The sequence below is a fragment of the Microcebus murinus genome, chromosome 1, assembly GCF_040939455.1.
Source record: "Microcebus murinus isolate Inina chromosome 1, M.murinus_Inina_mat1.0, whole genome shotgun sequence".
Lineage (NCBI taxonomy): Eukaryota > Metazoa > Chordata > Mammalia > Primates > Cheirogaleidae > Microcebus > Microcebus murinus.
The window spans coordinates 118,357,782-118,370,664 of NC_134104.1; the positions used below are offsets into that span (position 1 = coordinate 118,357,782).

The 12,883-nt window shown below is 38.8% G+C and overlaps 1 protein-coding gene across 4 annotated transcripts in view; it reads right to left on the bottom strand.

Moving 5' to 3' along the window:
• Positions 1 to 12,510, bottom strand: part of ARMC8 (armadillo repeat containing 8) — a 106,047-nt gene extending 93,537 nt beyond the window's left edge. For 3 of the 4 annotated variants that reach the window (XM_076005207.1, XM_012787743.2, XM_012787739.2), the window contains exon 1: positions 12,200 to 12,510. Coding sequence is in view for 3 of the 4 variants with exons in the window: in XM_012787743.2 (XP_012643197.1) it covers positions 12,200 to 12,244 (45 nt within the window). In the remaining variant the exon portion in view is untranslated. Of the gene's footprint in view, positions 1 to 11,328; positions 11,405 to 12,199 lie in introns of all 4 variants that reach the window. The other variant, XM_012787741.2, reaches the window with a different exon arrangement.
• Positions 12,511 to 12,883: the final 373 nt, after the last annotated feature.

Genomic DNA, 12,883 nt, shown 5'->3' on the forward strand with positions numbered 1-12,883 from the left:
GACTGTTTCTTCAATTAAAAAATGGTAATGTTATCACATAGCTCAGAATGTGGCTCAAATGAGATAATACACAGAAAAGCCCCTTGTAAACTGTAAAAGCACCCTACAAATAATGATTTCAGGAGAATTCTATTCTTGCAGAAAAATAACTGCCTTAACAAGCATACTAATGCCCTTTTCAGTTATTCATATTCATGGGTAAGCCTAATTATTCAAAGATAACTGCCCTTACCTGATAGCAGCTTACTCTCAGACCAAGCTAAATACTTAGCAAGAAATACACTTGTTTAGTATGTCACAGTTTTACAAAGCATTTTCATATCTCTCATTTAATTCACACGCTCTTTAAAAATTAAAATAGTATCACAATTCCCAATGGGTCATCCTGACCCTCCCCCATAAAAATAAATGTTTAAATCAGATATTGCTAATCAGAATTTAATATGTCAATTAGTACACAAACCACTGGGAACTTCAAGATAAAATGGTTCATAATTCAGCATTGTCAGAGAAAATCCTGGCTTGGGGAAAGATAAAAAATATACAGAAAAATGGTATGTTTGAACTCTATTAAGCTTCAGTTTTAAATTCATTTCAGACTGAAATTCTACTTGTATCATTAATTTACCAGGTACTAGGTGTTGTGAATAGAGTCTCTTACCCTCCGGGGTTTGTAGCCCAGAAAGGAAACACATGTAAGCAAGTAAATTACAAGTGTAACTTGTAACAAGCAATTAAGTATAGCCATAAAAGTGAACATAAAGTAAAAAGAAAGCTGAAGACATAATTAACTAAGTTAGGAGCCTGATGGAAGGTAATGTCTAAGCAGTGGGGATGATTACTCTGAAAAACTAGTCTTAATTTGCCAGGTGAAAAAGGGAGGGGGAAAAATAAGGACTCTAGGCAGAAAGCACAGCATATGAGGCAATAGGTGTGTTTGAGAAATAAAATGCAATTTAGTATTATGATGAAATAGACAGGAAAATAGTGCTGAAGTTGTATTTTTAATACAATCAGTCAACAAATATTTAAACAGCTATGCAGGCACTATTCTAGGAATGAACAAACAAACAAAAAGCCCACCCTTGCAGAGTTTACAGTTCGGCAAAGGGAGAAAGATAAAAAAACAATAAACATAATAAATAATAGAGTATATTAGACGGTTATACACAGTATGGGGAAAATATTTAACAGCACATTTTATTTCCAAGTCTTTATACTGTAACTATACTGTCATGCAGGGAGAAGAGAAAGGGAGGGTACACTTAAGATACACACATCACTCAGAAAGCCCCATGCTTTCAGCAGTTCTAAACAGGGGCAGAACTACTCCTTAGAATACATTGTGTAAATCTGGGGAAGTGACTTTGGCTGTCACAGTGACAACAGGTACTACTGATATCTAGAGGGCAAGGACTAAAGATGTTAGATGAACTGGGACAGTGGGCACACATCCCACAATTTTCCATTATCCAATCACGGAAGCAAAAAACCCACTCATAATTACCTGAGCCTAGAATCTAACTCCATTTTATACATAAACACAAAATACATTTTGTACTTGTTAATGTATAATCAGTCTTCCAAGAATGTAACTCCCATATGAATGAAGAAAAGGCTGTACTTTGTCTTGTTAGGAACTTTACTAAAAGTCTTTAATTACAGAAAGTCACATAAAAATACCATTTAAGTAACCACTACAACATATCTTAATCAGTCTGCAGTATGGCTGTCACATTTACAGCCAAACTATATACATTTGCAAACATATCATTAATTAGGTATAGTAGAACCTAAATATGCATTTAAATGATATAGTGTCCTGTCTTTCTCCTTTATCATAGCTGGGGCATTATGCCAACTTTTAAAAAGTTACATGTGAGAACAGTTAACTTATCTATGAATTTCATTTCAGGATAGCCAAGGAAGTACCACAAAATATCTATTGTAAGAGGGTGTGAGTCTGATAGAGTTGAAAACCACTAACTGAAACAATTCTCAATGTTTTAGTCAACTAGGAGCCCCAGAACCTCTTTCCTATCCCCAAAATAATGTGAAACCTAAATTTGCTTTTCTGCTACCTCTAAAATCCTCAGTCCAAAAAGTACTACCTTTTATCACTGTGACAATTTACTAAAACGCCAAATAAGTGCACTGCTCAGAACAGTCACAAATTCGCAATGACTCATTTTACAGCCCAGGAACACTCAATGGATTAGTACCTGTCCCTAGAACTGCCACAATCCAGAATATCAGAAACCAATACTTTGAAAGTAGCACATTACTAAAGTGTGCCTTAATTTCAAATCACATGCCTTTCCCTTTGTTCTGGTTGTGTTTTCATGAAATCATGAAAGACACAAAATCTTAAATACTATTTCACTGCTACCTAAAGAGTTCTGGTGATGTATATTATATAATATGTCTCTGCCAAAGAGTTCATTTCACTATTAGACAAAAAAATTGCTAGACAATTCTTTCCTAACTTTGATGGGGAAAAATCTGCCTCCATTTGGAACAAGACAAAAAAGGATATTACCATCAACAAAGACCTTTTACTTGTAGAAAGCTATCATGACCTTCCTATGTATTCCAAAATTACTTGCCTCTTAAAGGAGAAAAAAATTAGAAAAAAACACCCAAGTACAACTTAAAATTCAAGATTTGGATGTGGGTTTAGTTGTTTTGTTTTTGTTTGTTTGCTTTAACTTTGTTTTGCTCTTTGTATTCCAGTAAACTTTCTGGCCCCATTAGGATTTGATCAGACTTAAACATTCAAACATTCAACTTTTAGATTTCTCATGTATCATTTTTGCAACTATTTTTATCCTTAAATTTTTTTTCATGGGATTCATTTTTTGGTATTTCTAAGTCTCACTGCAACCTCCCTCTTAGATTAAAGCTCTGCTTTACTGTATCCTCTAGTAACTTTGGAAAATTTCTAAAATGTTACTTCACAGTTCAGGTGGTCTCCATCAGTGTAGAATGTAATATACATATGGCAATTGAGATTTCTAGAATGTAATCTGCTTTAATTTCACAAACACAATCATTAAAATACTAAAATATATAATTTTAAAATTTAATCTACTTGGATAGTATAAAAGGTAAGCCTGACCTCAGTAAATAAAGACTGAAAACCAGACTTTACATGTCAAGACAATTTATTAAATATAAATAGTAAAGTAAGCAGTGCTTATAAAATTAGAAAATAAAATTCTAAAATATAGGGCTGTGCACACAATTTTATTTTTAAAAAGTGGAAGTTTGGAGAGCTGACTCTGATACTTTATAAGACAGCAGGCAAATCAGCCTCTCCAGTGCCCAGTTTTCCCCAGTAAAAAAACATGAATGAATTAAAGATTATCTGCAACTTTCTTCCAGGAAGAATTTCATAATTTTACACTTGAAGGGTTTCCTTTTGTTTATTTGTTTTCATAACAAAAAGCCAGAGCACAGATAGATTAAAGGGATATGAAGGGTAGCCTTTACTTTTTCTAGAGTGTGGTGTTTTGGGTTTTTTTTTCTGAAATGGGGTCTCACTATGTTGTCTATGCTGGCCTCAAACTCAAAAGCAATCCTCCCACCTCTGGGGTAACATGAACTATAGGCATGCACCCCTGCACCCAGCTACGCGGAGAATTTTTAATGTGATAATATATTCTTATCACCCCAGGAAATCATTAACAATTGGTATAAATATGCTTTGGTGGTTGTTAAGAACTGAAAGCAATTTAATATTGATGCTTCTAGTCAAGTACTATGATGTTTACTCATTTTAAGCATGGTATAAATTACAAAAACTTGTCTGAATCTAGATGATCTTTAATATTTCTTCTCGCTATTAAATTCTATTCATTTACTCTTTGGCCAGTGACTCAGGCCTGTAATCCTGGCACTTTGGGAGGCTGAGGTGGGAGGATGACTTGAGGCCAAGAGTTCAAAACCAGCTTGAGCAACATAGCGTGACCCTGTCTCTACAAAAAATAGAAAAATCAGCCTGGCATAGCGGTGCATACCTGTAGTCCCAGGTACAAGGGAGACTCAGGCAGTAGGATCATTTGAGTAGGAGTTTGAGAATGCACTGAGCTATCATGACACTACTGCAGTCTAGTTCAGGCAACAGAGCAAGACCCTGCCTCAAGAAACAAAACAAAACAAAAACACCAAAAAATAAAACCTCTTCAACGTAGATGAGAATGCCTTAACTCAGGGCCAGGAAGAGATCCTTCTAGATAAATGATCTAAGAACTCATGGTGCAAAATATCATAATCTGAAGTCCAAGGAAGCAAGAACCATCTTTGGGGGGCATGTACAAAGTGCCAAGGGTTGTGAGGAGTTTTACAAAGACTGAGTTATTCTCTGGATTGGTTAAGGTTCATTTAGATGCCTCCCATTTAGATGATAAGGTGGCTCAGAAAATCCACTAGAATGCATTCAAATGCCTACTTCTCAATCCTTTCAAAACAACAAAGTGAGGTTATTCAGATGTGAGTGTGGTGTTGTCCTGGACCATTAGAGTAGTTCAAATTATTATTCAAGGTTGCAATCATGTAATGACTTAGAGATCCTGAGTACTATCTTTCATGGTATACTTCAGAAATAGTATTATCCAGACAGGCCAGTTGTCTTCCAGATTAAAAAGAAAGGGGGGGCCTTACTGGCTTCAGAGTCTTATAGACAGTAAAACTCTTGCCTTGGAGCTATCCATGGTGCTTGACTCAGACTCAGGCCATCACTTTCAGCAGTTGGTGCATTAGCTTTCCTATTATAGTACCACTCAGGATCAGTCTGACCTATCATCCACATTGTGGTCTATGACAATCATGGCAATATCATGGCCAATACCTATATTATGAATATGCTAGAGAATGTTAACTCTTTCTACTTTTCCTGTGCCCACACCCACAACTGCCTTACTTTGATCTACACTGGATCTCTAACTCAGCCCAGCATCCCAGGCCTGGTACATCAACTGCTATGCAAAGCCCTTTCCGTAGACACAGTACATCTTGTGGGAGATCACTGGCATACTCTGGGCAAAAAAATCATGGCTCTTCAGAACCAAGTCCCACACATAATACTGTACCTGAGTTTTAAAACCTTATTGCTACAATCTTTACCATTCCAAAATAATTTAAAATGACTTTTAAATTTTGCTGTATGTTTTTTGACTGACAATAGGATAATTAAAGGAGCTAACTCAAGATTGATGTGTGGGTTTCAGGGAATCCACCAACCCCTTGAAATTATGTGACTATGCATACGCATGTTTTTCTGGGAAAGAGGGTGTTGAGATTCTTATCCTTAAAAGATTAAGAACCACTGATCAATATGCTGATGATGTCCAAATAATGATCATTATGCCAAATTTAAGCACTTAACTTTCATATCTATCTGCCTATTGGACATTTCTAAGTGGGTGTCTGGAAAACACCTCAAACTTAGCATGTCCCAAATGAAACTCATTTTGCCCCTTATTCCCCTAACATATGCCTGTCCTGTCAGCATCTCAGTAAGATGATACTATCTGGACAAAAAGGTATAAACCCTGGGAATTATGCTTGATCATGATGATAATCATGACTCTTTCCTTAGCTCCCTCATCCCATCAATCACCATTCAGAACTTTTTGAAAGCCTAATGAATTCTTTCAAACACCCAAGGCAAAAGAAGCACATGCTCTATAATCACTTTCCAGGAAGTAAAGTCCTCCAAATATTAAAGATCTCATGGGCTGGAAATTCTTTCCACTAGACCACAACTTTCTATTTCTAATATAAAGCATAACATGGTCTCATCATTCCCCCTCGGCCAATATGTTATAAATATGCTAGAGAATGCTAACTCTTTATTCTTCTGATATTATGGAATGGGTCAAAATGATTTTCCTTCATCAAATGACAAATGGGGAGGGCTGTTTCTGCAAAACTGCTCTTATTTGGAATATCTTTAATTTCTATCTAAACAAACCCAGGGATCACAACATAACCGTTCAGTGAAGGCAGCTGTTCTTCAATTTTGAGAAGGCAACAGGAATTTTGTTTGTCAAATAATACCCTATCTTTACCCAGAAGTCAAGATGACAGATGGTACTGCAAAACAATTGCCAAATCAGAAATTAAAAACATGCAAGTCAGAATCACTGACATTCCTGGCCCATAGCACTAAGTATTTTAAACTTTAATGAGAATTGAAGGTGATAAGAAGGCTACATTTCCAAGTGATATCTGAAGACCCTACACAACGGTGTTTCTGACTCTTGATAGAGTTTAAAAGACGTCCTGTGCACTTGCCGTCTGAATTCAGATAGCAATCTCTCCTTAAAGACACAGTGAGATGTCCAGAAACATACAATGAATACCTCCCATTTTTCACACACTGCCATCAAAGATTAGAAAGTTCACGTGGATAGTTTGTTTTTAGGATAAACTACTGACATACCCTGTGCTTTTTGGTGCTTTGTAAACTAATGGAAAACTTTAAAATGTACTGTACAGATTTTATTTTGCATTTATTATGAAAACCATGGGAGGCCAAATTTGTTTATAGGATAGTTTAACTTCACAGAAATTTTTTTTCTAATTACTGTCAGTTGTTAATTTAAAAGAGCAAATCAATAAGCAGCTATAAGCAAGGCCAACAAAATGCTTATACCTGTCAAGAACAGAACAAAACCAAGGAATATCCAAACTTGGAATACCCTATACAATTCTAACAATTGTTGTCAGGAAAAAAAAAAAAGCATGACACTGGGAAAAGAGTGTAAAGGAGGAATTGAAATCAACAAGTACTTCACCCGTCTATAACAGCCTACAAGGTGATTCAAAGGCATTTTATTACTTTGCCCCTCTCAAACCATTACAAAGTGACCAAAGTGGGCCGGGTACGGTGGCTCATGCCTGTAATCCTAGCTCTCTGGGAGGCCAAGGTGGGCAGATTGCTCAAGGTCAGGAGTTCAAAACTAGCCTGAGCAAGAGCGAGACCCCATCTCTATTATAAATAGAAAGAAATTAATTGGCCAACTAATATATATAGAAAAAATTAGCTGGGCATGGAGACGCATGTCTGTAGTCCCAGCTACTCGGGAGGCTAAGGCAGTAGGATCGCTTGAGCCCAGGACTTTGAGGTTGGTGTGAGCTAGGCAGACGCCATGGCACTCACTCTAGCCTGGGCGACAAAGTGAGACTCTGTCTCACAAAAAAAAAAAAAGTGACCAAAGTGAAGTGCAATCATCCTCTTAATGGGGTCTTTCAAGAAGCATAAATAGTCACGCTTTTGGTGTTATGTCTAAGAATTCTCCAACAAAAATCAAGGTTCCACAAATTTTCACCTGTTCTATTCTAAAAGTTTTACTTTATGTTTTATGATAAAATCTGTGATCTATCTTGAGTTACCTTTTGTATAAGGTGGAGATCAAGGTTCTTTTTTAACCTATGGTTAAGAGGACAAAAAGACAAGCTACAGATTGGGAGAAAGTATTTGGAAACACCTATCTGACAAAGGACTCATATCTAAAACATATAAATGGCTTTCAAAACCCAAAAGTCAAAAAGCAAACAGTCCAATTAGAAGTGGCCAAAGAATATGAAGAACTATTTCACCAAAGAGGATATGTGGATGGCAAATAAGCAATGAAAAGATTTTCAACATTACTAATCATTAGGGAAATGCCAATTAAGACCATAATAAGATATCACTCACATCCATTGGAATAGCTAAAAGTAAAAAAATAATAATATCAAAGGCTACTGAGGATACAGAGAAATTAGACCTCTCATACAGTATGATAGGAATGTAAAATGGTACAGCCACTCTGGAAAAGTTTGTCAGTTTCTTTAAAACTGAACATACATTTACTGCATGACCCAGCAATTGCATCTTGGGTATTTACCTCAGAGACATGAAAAGTTATATCCACACAAACCTGTACATGATTCTTCATGGTGGGTTATAACAGCCAAAAACAAGAAACAACCAAAATGCCCAATAGATGAATGGCTAAACTGTGGTACATCCGTACCATGAAACACTACTTAGCAACAAAAAGGAATAAACTATCGATACATGTAACAACTCAGATGGATCAAAAGCATTATGCTGAATGACAAAAACCAATCTCAAAGTCACTGTATGATTCCATATATGTAACATTACAGAAAGTGACAAAATTATAGAGACTGATTGCCAGGGGTTAGGTATAGTGGGAAGCGGAAGGGGAGTTGGGGAGGTAGATGTGACGATATGACTATAAAGAGGTAGCTTGAGGGAGATCTTTGTAGTAATGGAATAATCATATATCTTGACAGTGGTGGTGGTTACACAAATATACACGTGATAAAATGATACAAAAATACATACATAGTTATACCAATATCAATTTCCTGGTTTTGCTACTGTACTATAATTATGTAAGATGTAACCAATAGAGGAAACTGGGTGAAGTGTACACAAGGACTGCTCTGTACTACCTTTGCAACTTCCTATGAATCTATAATTATTTAAAAATAAAAAATGTTTTAAAATGCAATCAATGTAAAATAACCCAAAAGTAAGAAAAACATGGGAGAAATTTATAAATTTGTTGAAAAGGGTGAGGTTATAATGCTAAATGCAAACCAAAGATGAGTGGTGATGGTTCAGTCTAGAAAGAGAACCAGAGAGTTTCTCCAACTCCCTAAAATAAACAGTTCAAATTTATTGAGCACCTAGTATTTACAAGATTCGGTGTTATAAGTAATAGTGGAATAAAAAAGAAAAAAAGGAGCTTGCATGGTAGCTCATGTCTGAAATCCCAGCTACATGGGAGGCTGGGGTGGGAGGATCACTTCAAGCTGAGCATTCGAGACCAGGCTGGGCAACATAGCAAGATCCTGTCTCTAAAAAATAATAATAATTTTTTAAAAAAGGTCAAGTACTTACCTCTGAATTAATTTGTTCTCTAAGATAAGACAGAATAATTATTAAAGGCCTCAGGGCCTCTGCAAAAGCAGTTCCTTTTGCCTGGAATGCTCTTCTACTGTCACTTTTTCTAGTTAGTTCTTACTCATCCTTGAACTCTCAGCTCAGTGTCAATTCCTCGAGGAATTCCCTAGCTCTTCTCATTGCCCTCTATATTAGATCAGTTTTCTCTATTACATGTTTGAACAACACCTTATATATTTCATTCATAATACTAATCACCATGCACAAACAACTGTGTGATTATTTGATATCTATTTTCCCCATTAGGCTAAAACCTCCAAAAGGACAAAGATAGGTTACCACTGTATTCCCAAACATAATTCCATGCCTGACAAATGACAGAATCTCAAAATATATGTATGGAATATATACATACAAAAGCTATAATTCATATGTACAAACAAGTGGACAATAAGATTTACCAGAGTCTGAAAGAACCCAATACCATTTCAACCTGTGAAAGCCAGTTTATATGGAATACAAGGTTCACGTAGAAGATAAACAATCCTAAATCCAAAGCTAAATATGAACCTGAGCCTTTTGGCAATAGGAGCCCACTAAAGAAATGAAACAGGAGAGCAGCTGTTCCAAGTGCTCTTTAGGAAAATTAATATAGAAATGGATTTGAAATAAGAGAGTAAGACACCAGAGGCAATAAAAATAATTAAAAGGACACTGTGGTAGTGGAGGCACAGAACTATAAAGTCCTGAATGAGAGTGGAAATGGGAACAGAAAGATGTGAGAAACACTAAGAATAAAGAAGCAACAGGTCTTAACTGATTAGATGTAGAGGGGCATGAAAGGAGTAACAGTCAAAGATGGTTCAGGAGGTTTAACAGTGGGTGATCAGTGAAAGACACATACCATTAACAGAAATTGGATGGCATGATTAAGTCCTCTTAGGAGAAGCAATGTGCTCTGTTGAAGTCATAGGTGACATTCATACAACTTAAGACATGAGACAAGATGTAGAAAGAAAAGACAAAGCTGGCAATACAGATGTGTGAATTGATCAGTTAAAGTTAGGAGAGTGAATGAGATCTCTCAGGGAGAAGGTATAAAGGGCTTTAGATGGAAATTCTTTAAAACAATTTGAATTCCTCCTTGCTCAAATTATGTTTATCAAGCTACATGTCATCTAGACTACGAGTGCCTTGAAGACATTTTTGATTTCATCCTTTCATTCCCTAAAGCTGTGGTCCCCAACTCCCAGGCCCAACACCGATCCATGGCCTGTTAGGAAGTGGGCAGCACATCACCAGCTGAGCTCCTCACTGCACCCTCCCATCCCCAGTCCATAGAAAAATGGTCTTCCATGAAACTGGTCCCTGGTGCCAAAAAGGTTGGGGACTGCTGTCCTAAAGCACACAATACAAGGTTTAGTACATAACTGGTCCACAGTAAATAACTTACTAAAGGAATCAACCACTCAAGATAATTCCTGATTAATATTCCCTATAAAAAGTGGTGCCCTGGGTAGTACTTTGAAAGTTACAGGCTTCACTTTAAATTAGTAAAATCAGTGCGTTTAAACAGCTTACTCATCAGAAGCTCTGATTTCCCAAGGCTCTAGGGCTAAAGATTTAACAGACCAGACTTTGGGACTGTGAAAACCTTTAAAAAGTAAGCCCCCAATGATACTAGGGCTAAAGCAAATCCTAATCAGAAGAAGGAAATACTCTTCAAGAAGTTTTTGAATGAAATAAGCAGAATATATTATTTACTGAGGAAGTGAAATAAGTGAAATTTTTCAATCACATGCACTATATAAGTTGACAATGTACAGAAAGTAAGAAATTTCAGGTAAACTGAATAACTGAAATCTAAAAGAGATAAAGAGGAACTGAGAACAACTAAGACATATACTTTAAAAAAAAAAAACATAATGAGGGAAAAGTCATCGGCCTGCACTCCCAAAAACCTTCTTGTGTATAATACAGTCAGGGGTGGAGTAATGGGCTAATTTGATTCAATACTTAGGTGAACAGTATTTCCCGAGTTGCAGTCCAAAAGGAAAAAGAACTGCTAACACGGATCAGGGCACAAGTTTGCTGACAGCTTCCCAAAATTAAATTATTATTGTAGTATTAACTTAAGCCTTTTCAAAAGTGCAATCTGCCACGTAGCCCTAACGGTGAATCATAAGCAAATGTCCTAGGCGCTTTCAGATAGGTGAATGTGTTGTAGGAGAAGTCAGGTAAGAGAAAAGAAACGGTTGGAGTTACAAGACTCTAGCAATCCAACAAGTCATCTATAATCCAACAACTCTCTCAGTATCAGACTGGCTTCCAGAAGTCAAAAAGTTGGTCAGTCTTTGCCTGCTTGTTTCCAACAACAGCAAATAAACTATTGGTAAACTGACCATTCTCAGAGTCGGACAGCTCGAATTTGTTGCAAAATCCTTCGAAGTTATCTCCCAGTAACTTTCATTCCCGGTCCTGGTTCAAGAGCAACACAGTGAAAGGTAAAAATCGTCTTTTTTTTTTTTTTAACTTTAAAAAAAACACAGGTATTACTTCCTGGCACATCAATACGTTCCCTTCTTTCAACAACAGAGAAATCTCACTTTGCCCCTCCCCTTCGGTGTTTGACTCCCCTTAAAGGAAAAATATCAGGCACATGGACTGTATAGTTCCTTTAGATTCAGAGCCGCGACCTCCTGAGCAGAGCGAAGAAAAGGGACTTAAATAATCGCATACACTAGGAAGAGTTGAAGCTGATATAAAATTTCCATTGCCAAGAAGCTCCCGCTGGTGCCCGGGTGCTGAGACGCGACAGAAGTCACACAGACCTGGCAGCTCTGAGGAAGTGGGGGCCAAAAAGCCTGCACCTCTTCTTGCCAAAGCCCCGGGAGCTGAGTGAGCGCTCGTTCCCAGGCCGGCAGCGCGCTCGGCCCGGAGAAGAGGCACCGCTAAGACCAAGGCTCAGAGAAACACTTGGCGAAGCCCAAGCCGCGCTGCCGGGCTAGCAGCCGGTACGCCCAACCACCCCGCCTACCAGACGCCATCCCGGGAACCCGCACCCGTGGGAGCTCCCGGGGTTGGAGGCGTCCCTGGCTCGGCTGGGGTCCCGTCTATCCCACCCGTCCACCCTTCCTCGCCCCCTGGCCCAAGGCTGAGCCGGAGGCCACCACAGGGGGTGATGCCCAGGAAGCACACCGCGCGCGGGGGACTGTAGCGGCTCGGGCTGCGGCTCCCCGGCGGGCGGACTGACGGCCGCGGCGGGTCACTCACCGAGAGGACGCTCATGCGGATTGGGGTCTCCAACAGGCACGCCATCTTGAGCCTTCCCACCCGGCCGCTGCCGGCGCCGGCGCGGGGGCCGGCACTTTCGCCAGCCAACTATTGGGCCAACGCTGGCACCTCTGCGGAGAGTCAGCCAGGTAGACGAGAACCGCCCACTCTCTGGACGCCACTCAAATACAGGAAGGGCCTGCAGAAGGGAAAGCAAAGAGCAACCGCGCCGGAGGCCGTCTTACGAATCGTCCCCTCAGAAACAACAGCTACTCTCAGCCTGGGTCAGAGGTGGGAGCGGGCAGCCGTTTCCGCATGCGCAAAGGGAGATCCGCCGCAGGTGGGGCTTCGGAGGCGGAGTCTCGCGCTGGCGCTACCAGCTCTATCGAGAGATAAATTTCAGTTGGTGGGTTCGCGTATTCGCATTCCGAAAAACTGGTACATGGAGTCACATACATAGTTTGAAGTTCACTTTCACATTCATTACCTCAGTCTGTCTTTGCACTAAACTCCATTATCTCCATTTCATAGGTGGAGAAACTGTGATCTCAGAACCAGATTCTTCTGCAACCAATAAGAATAATTGTTTCAAGATCCAACGCAGAAGTGTGACCTGCTTTGGTGTTGTGTGCTCGACCCATTTATGCTGGTGTTGTGTTAAGAATAGGTAGTCTATGGGCGGGC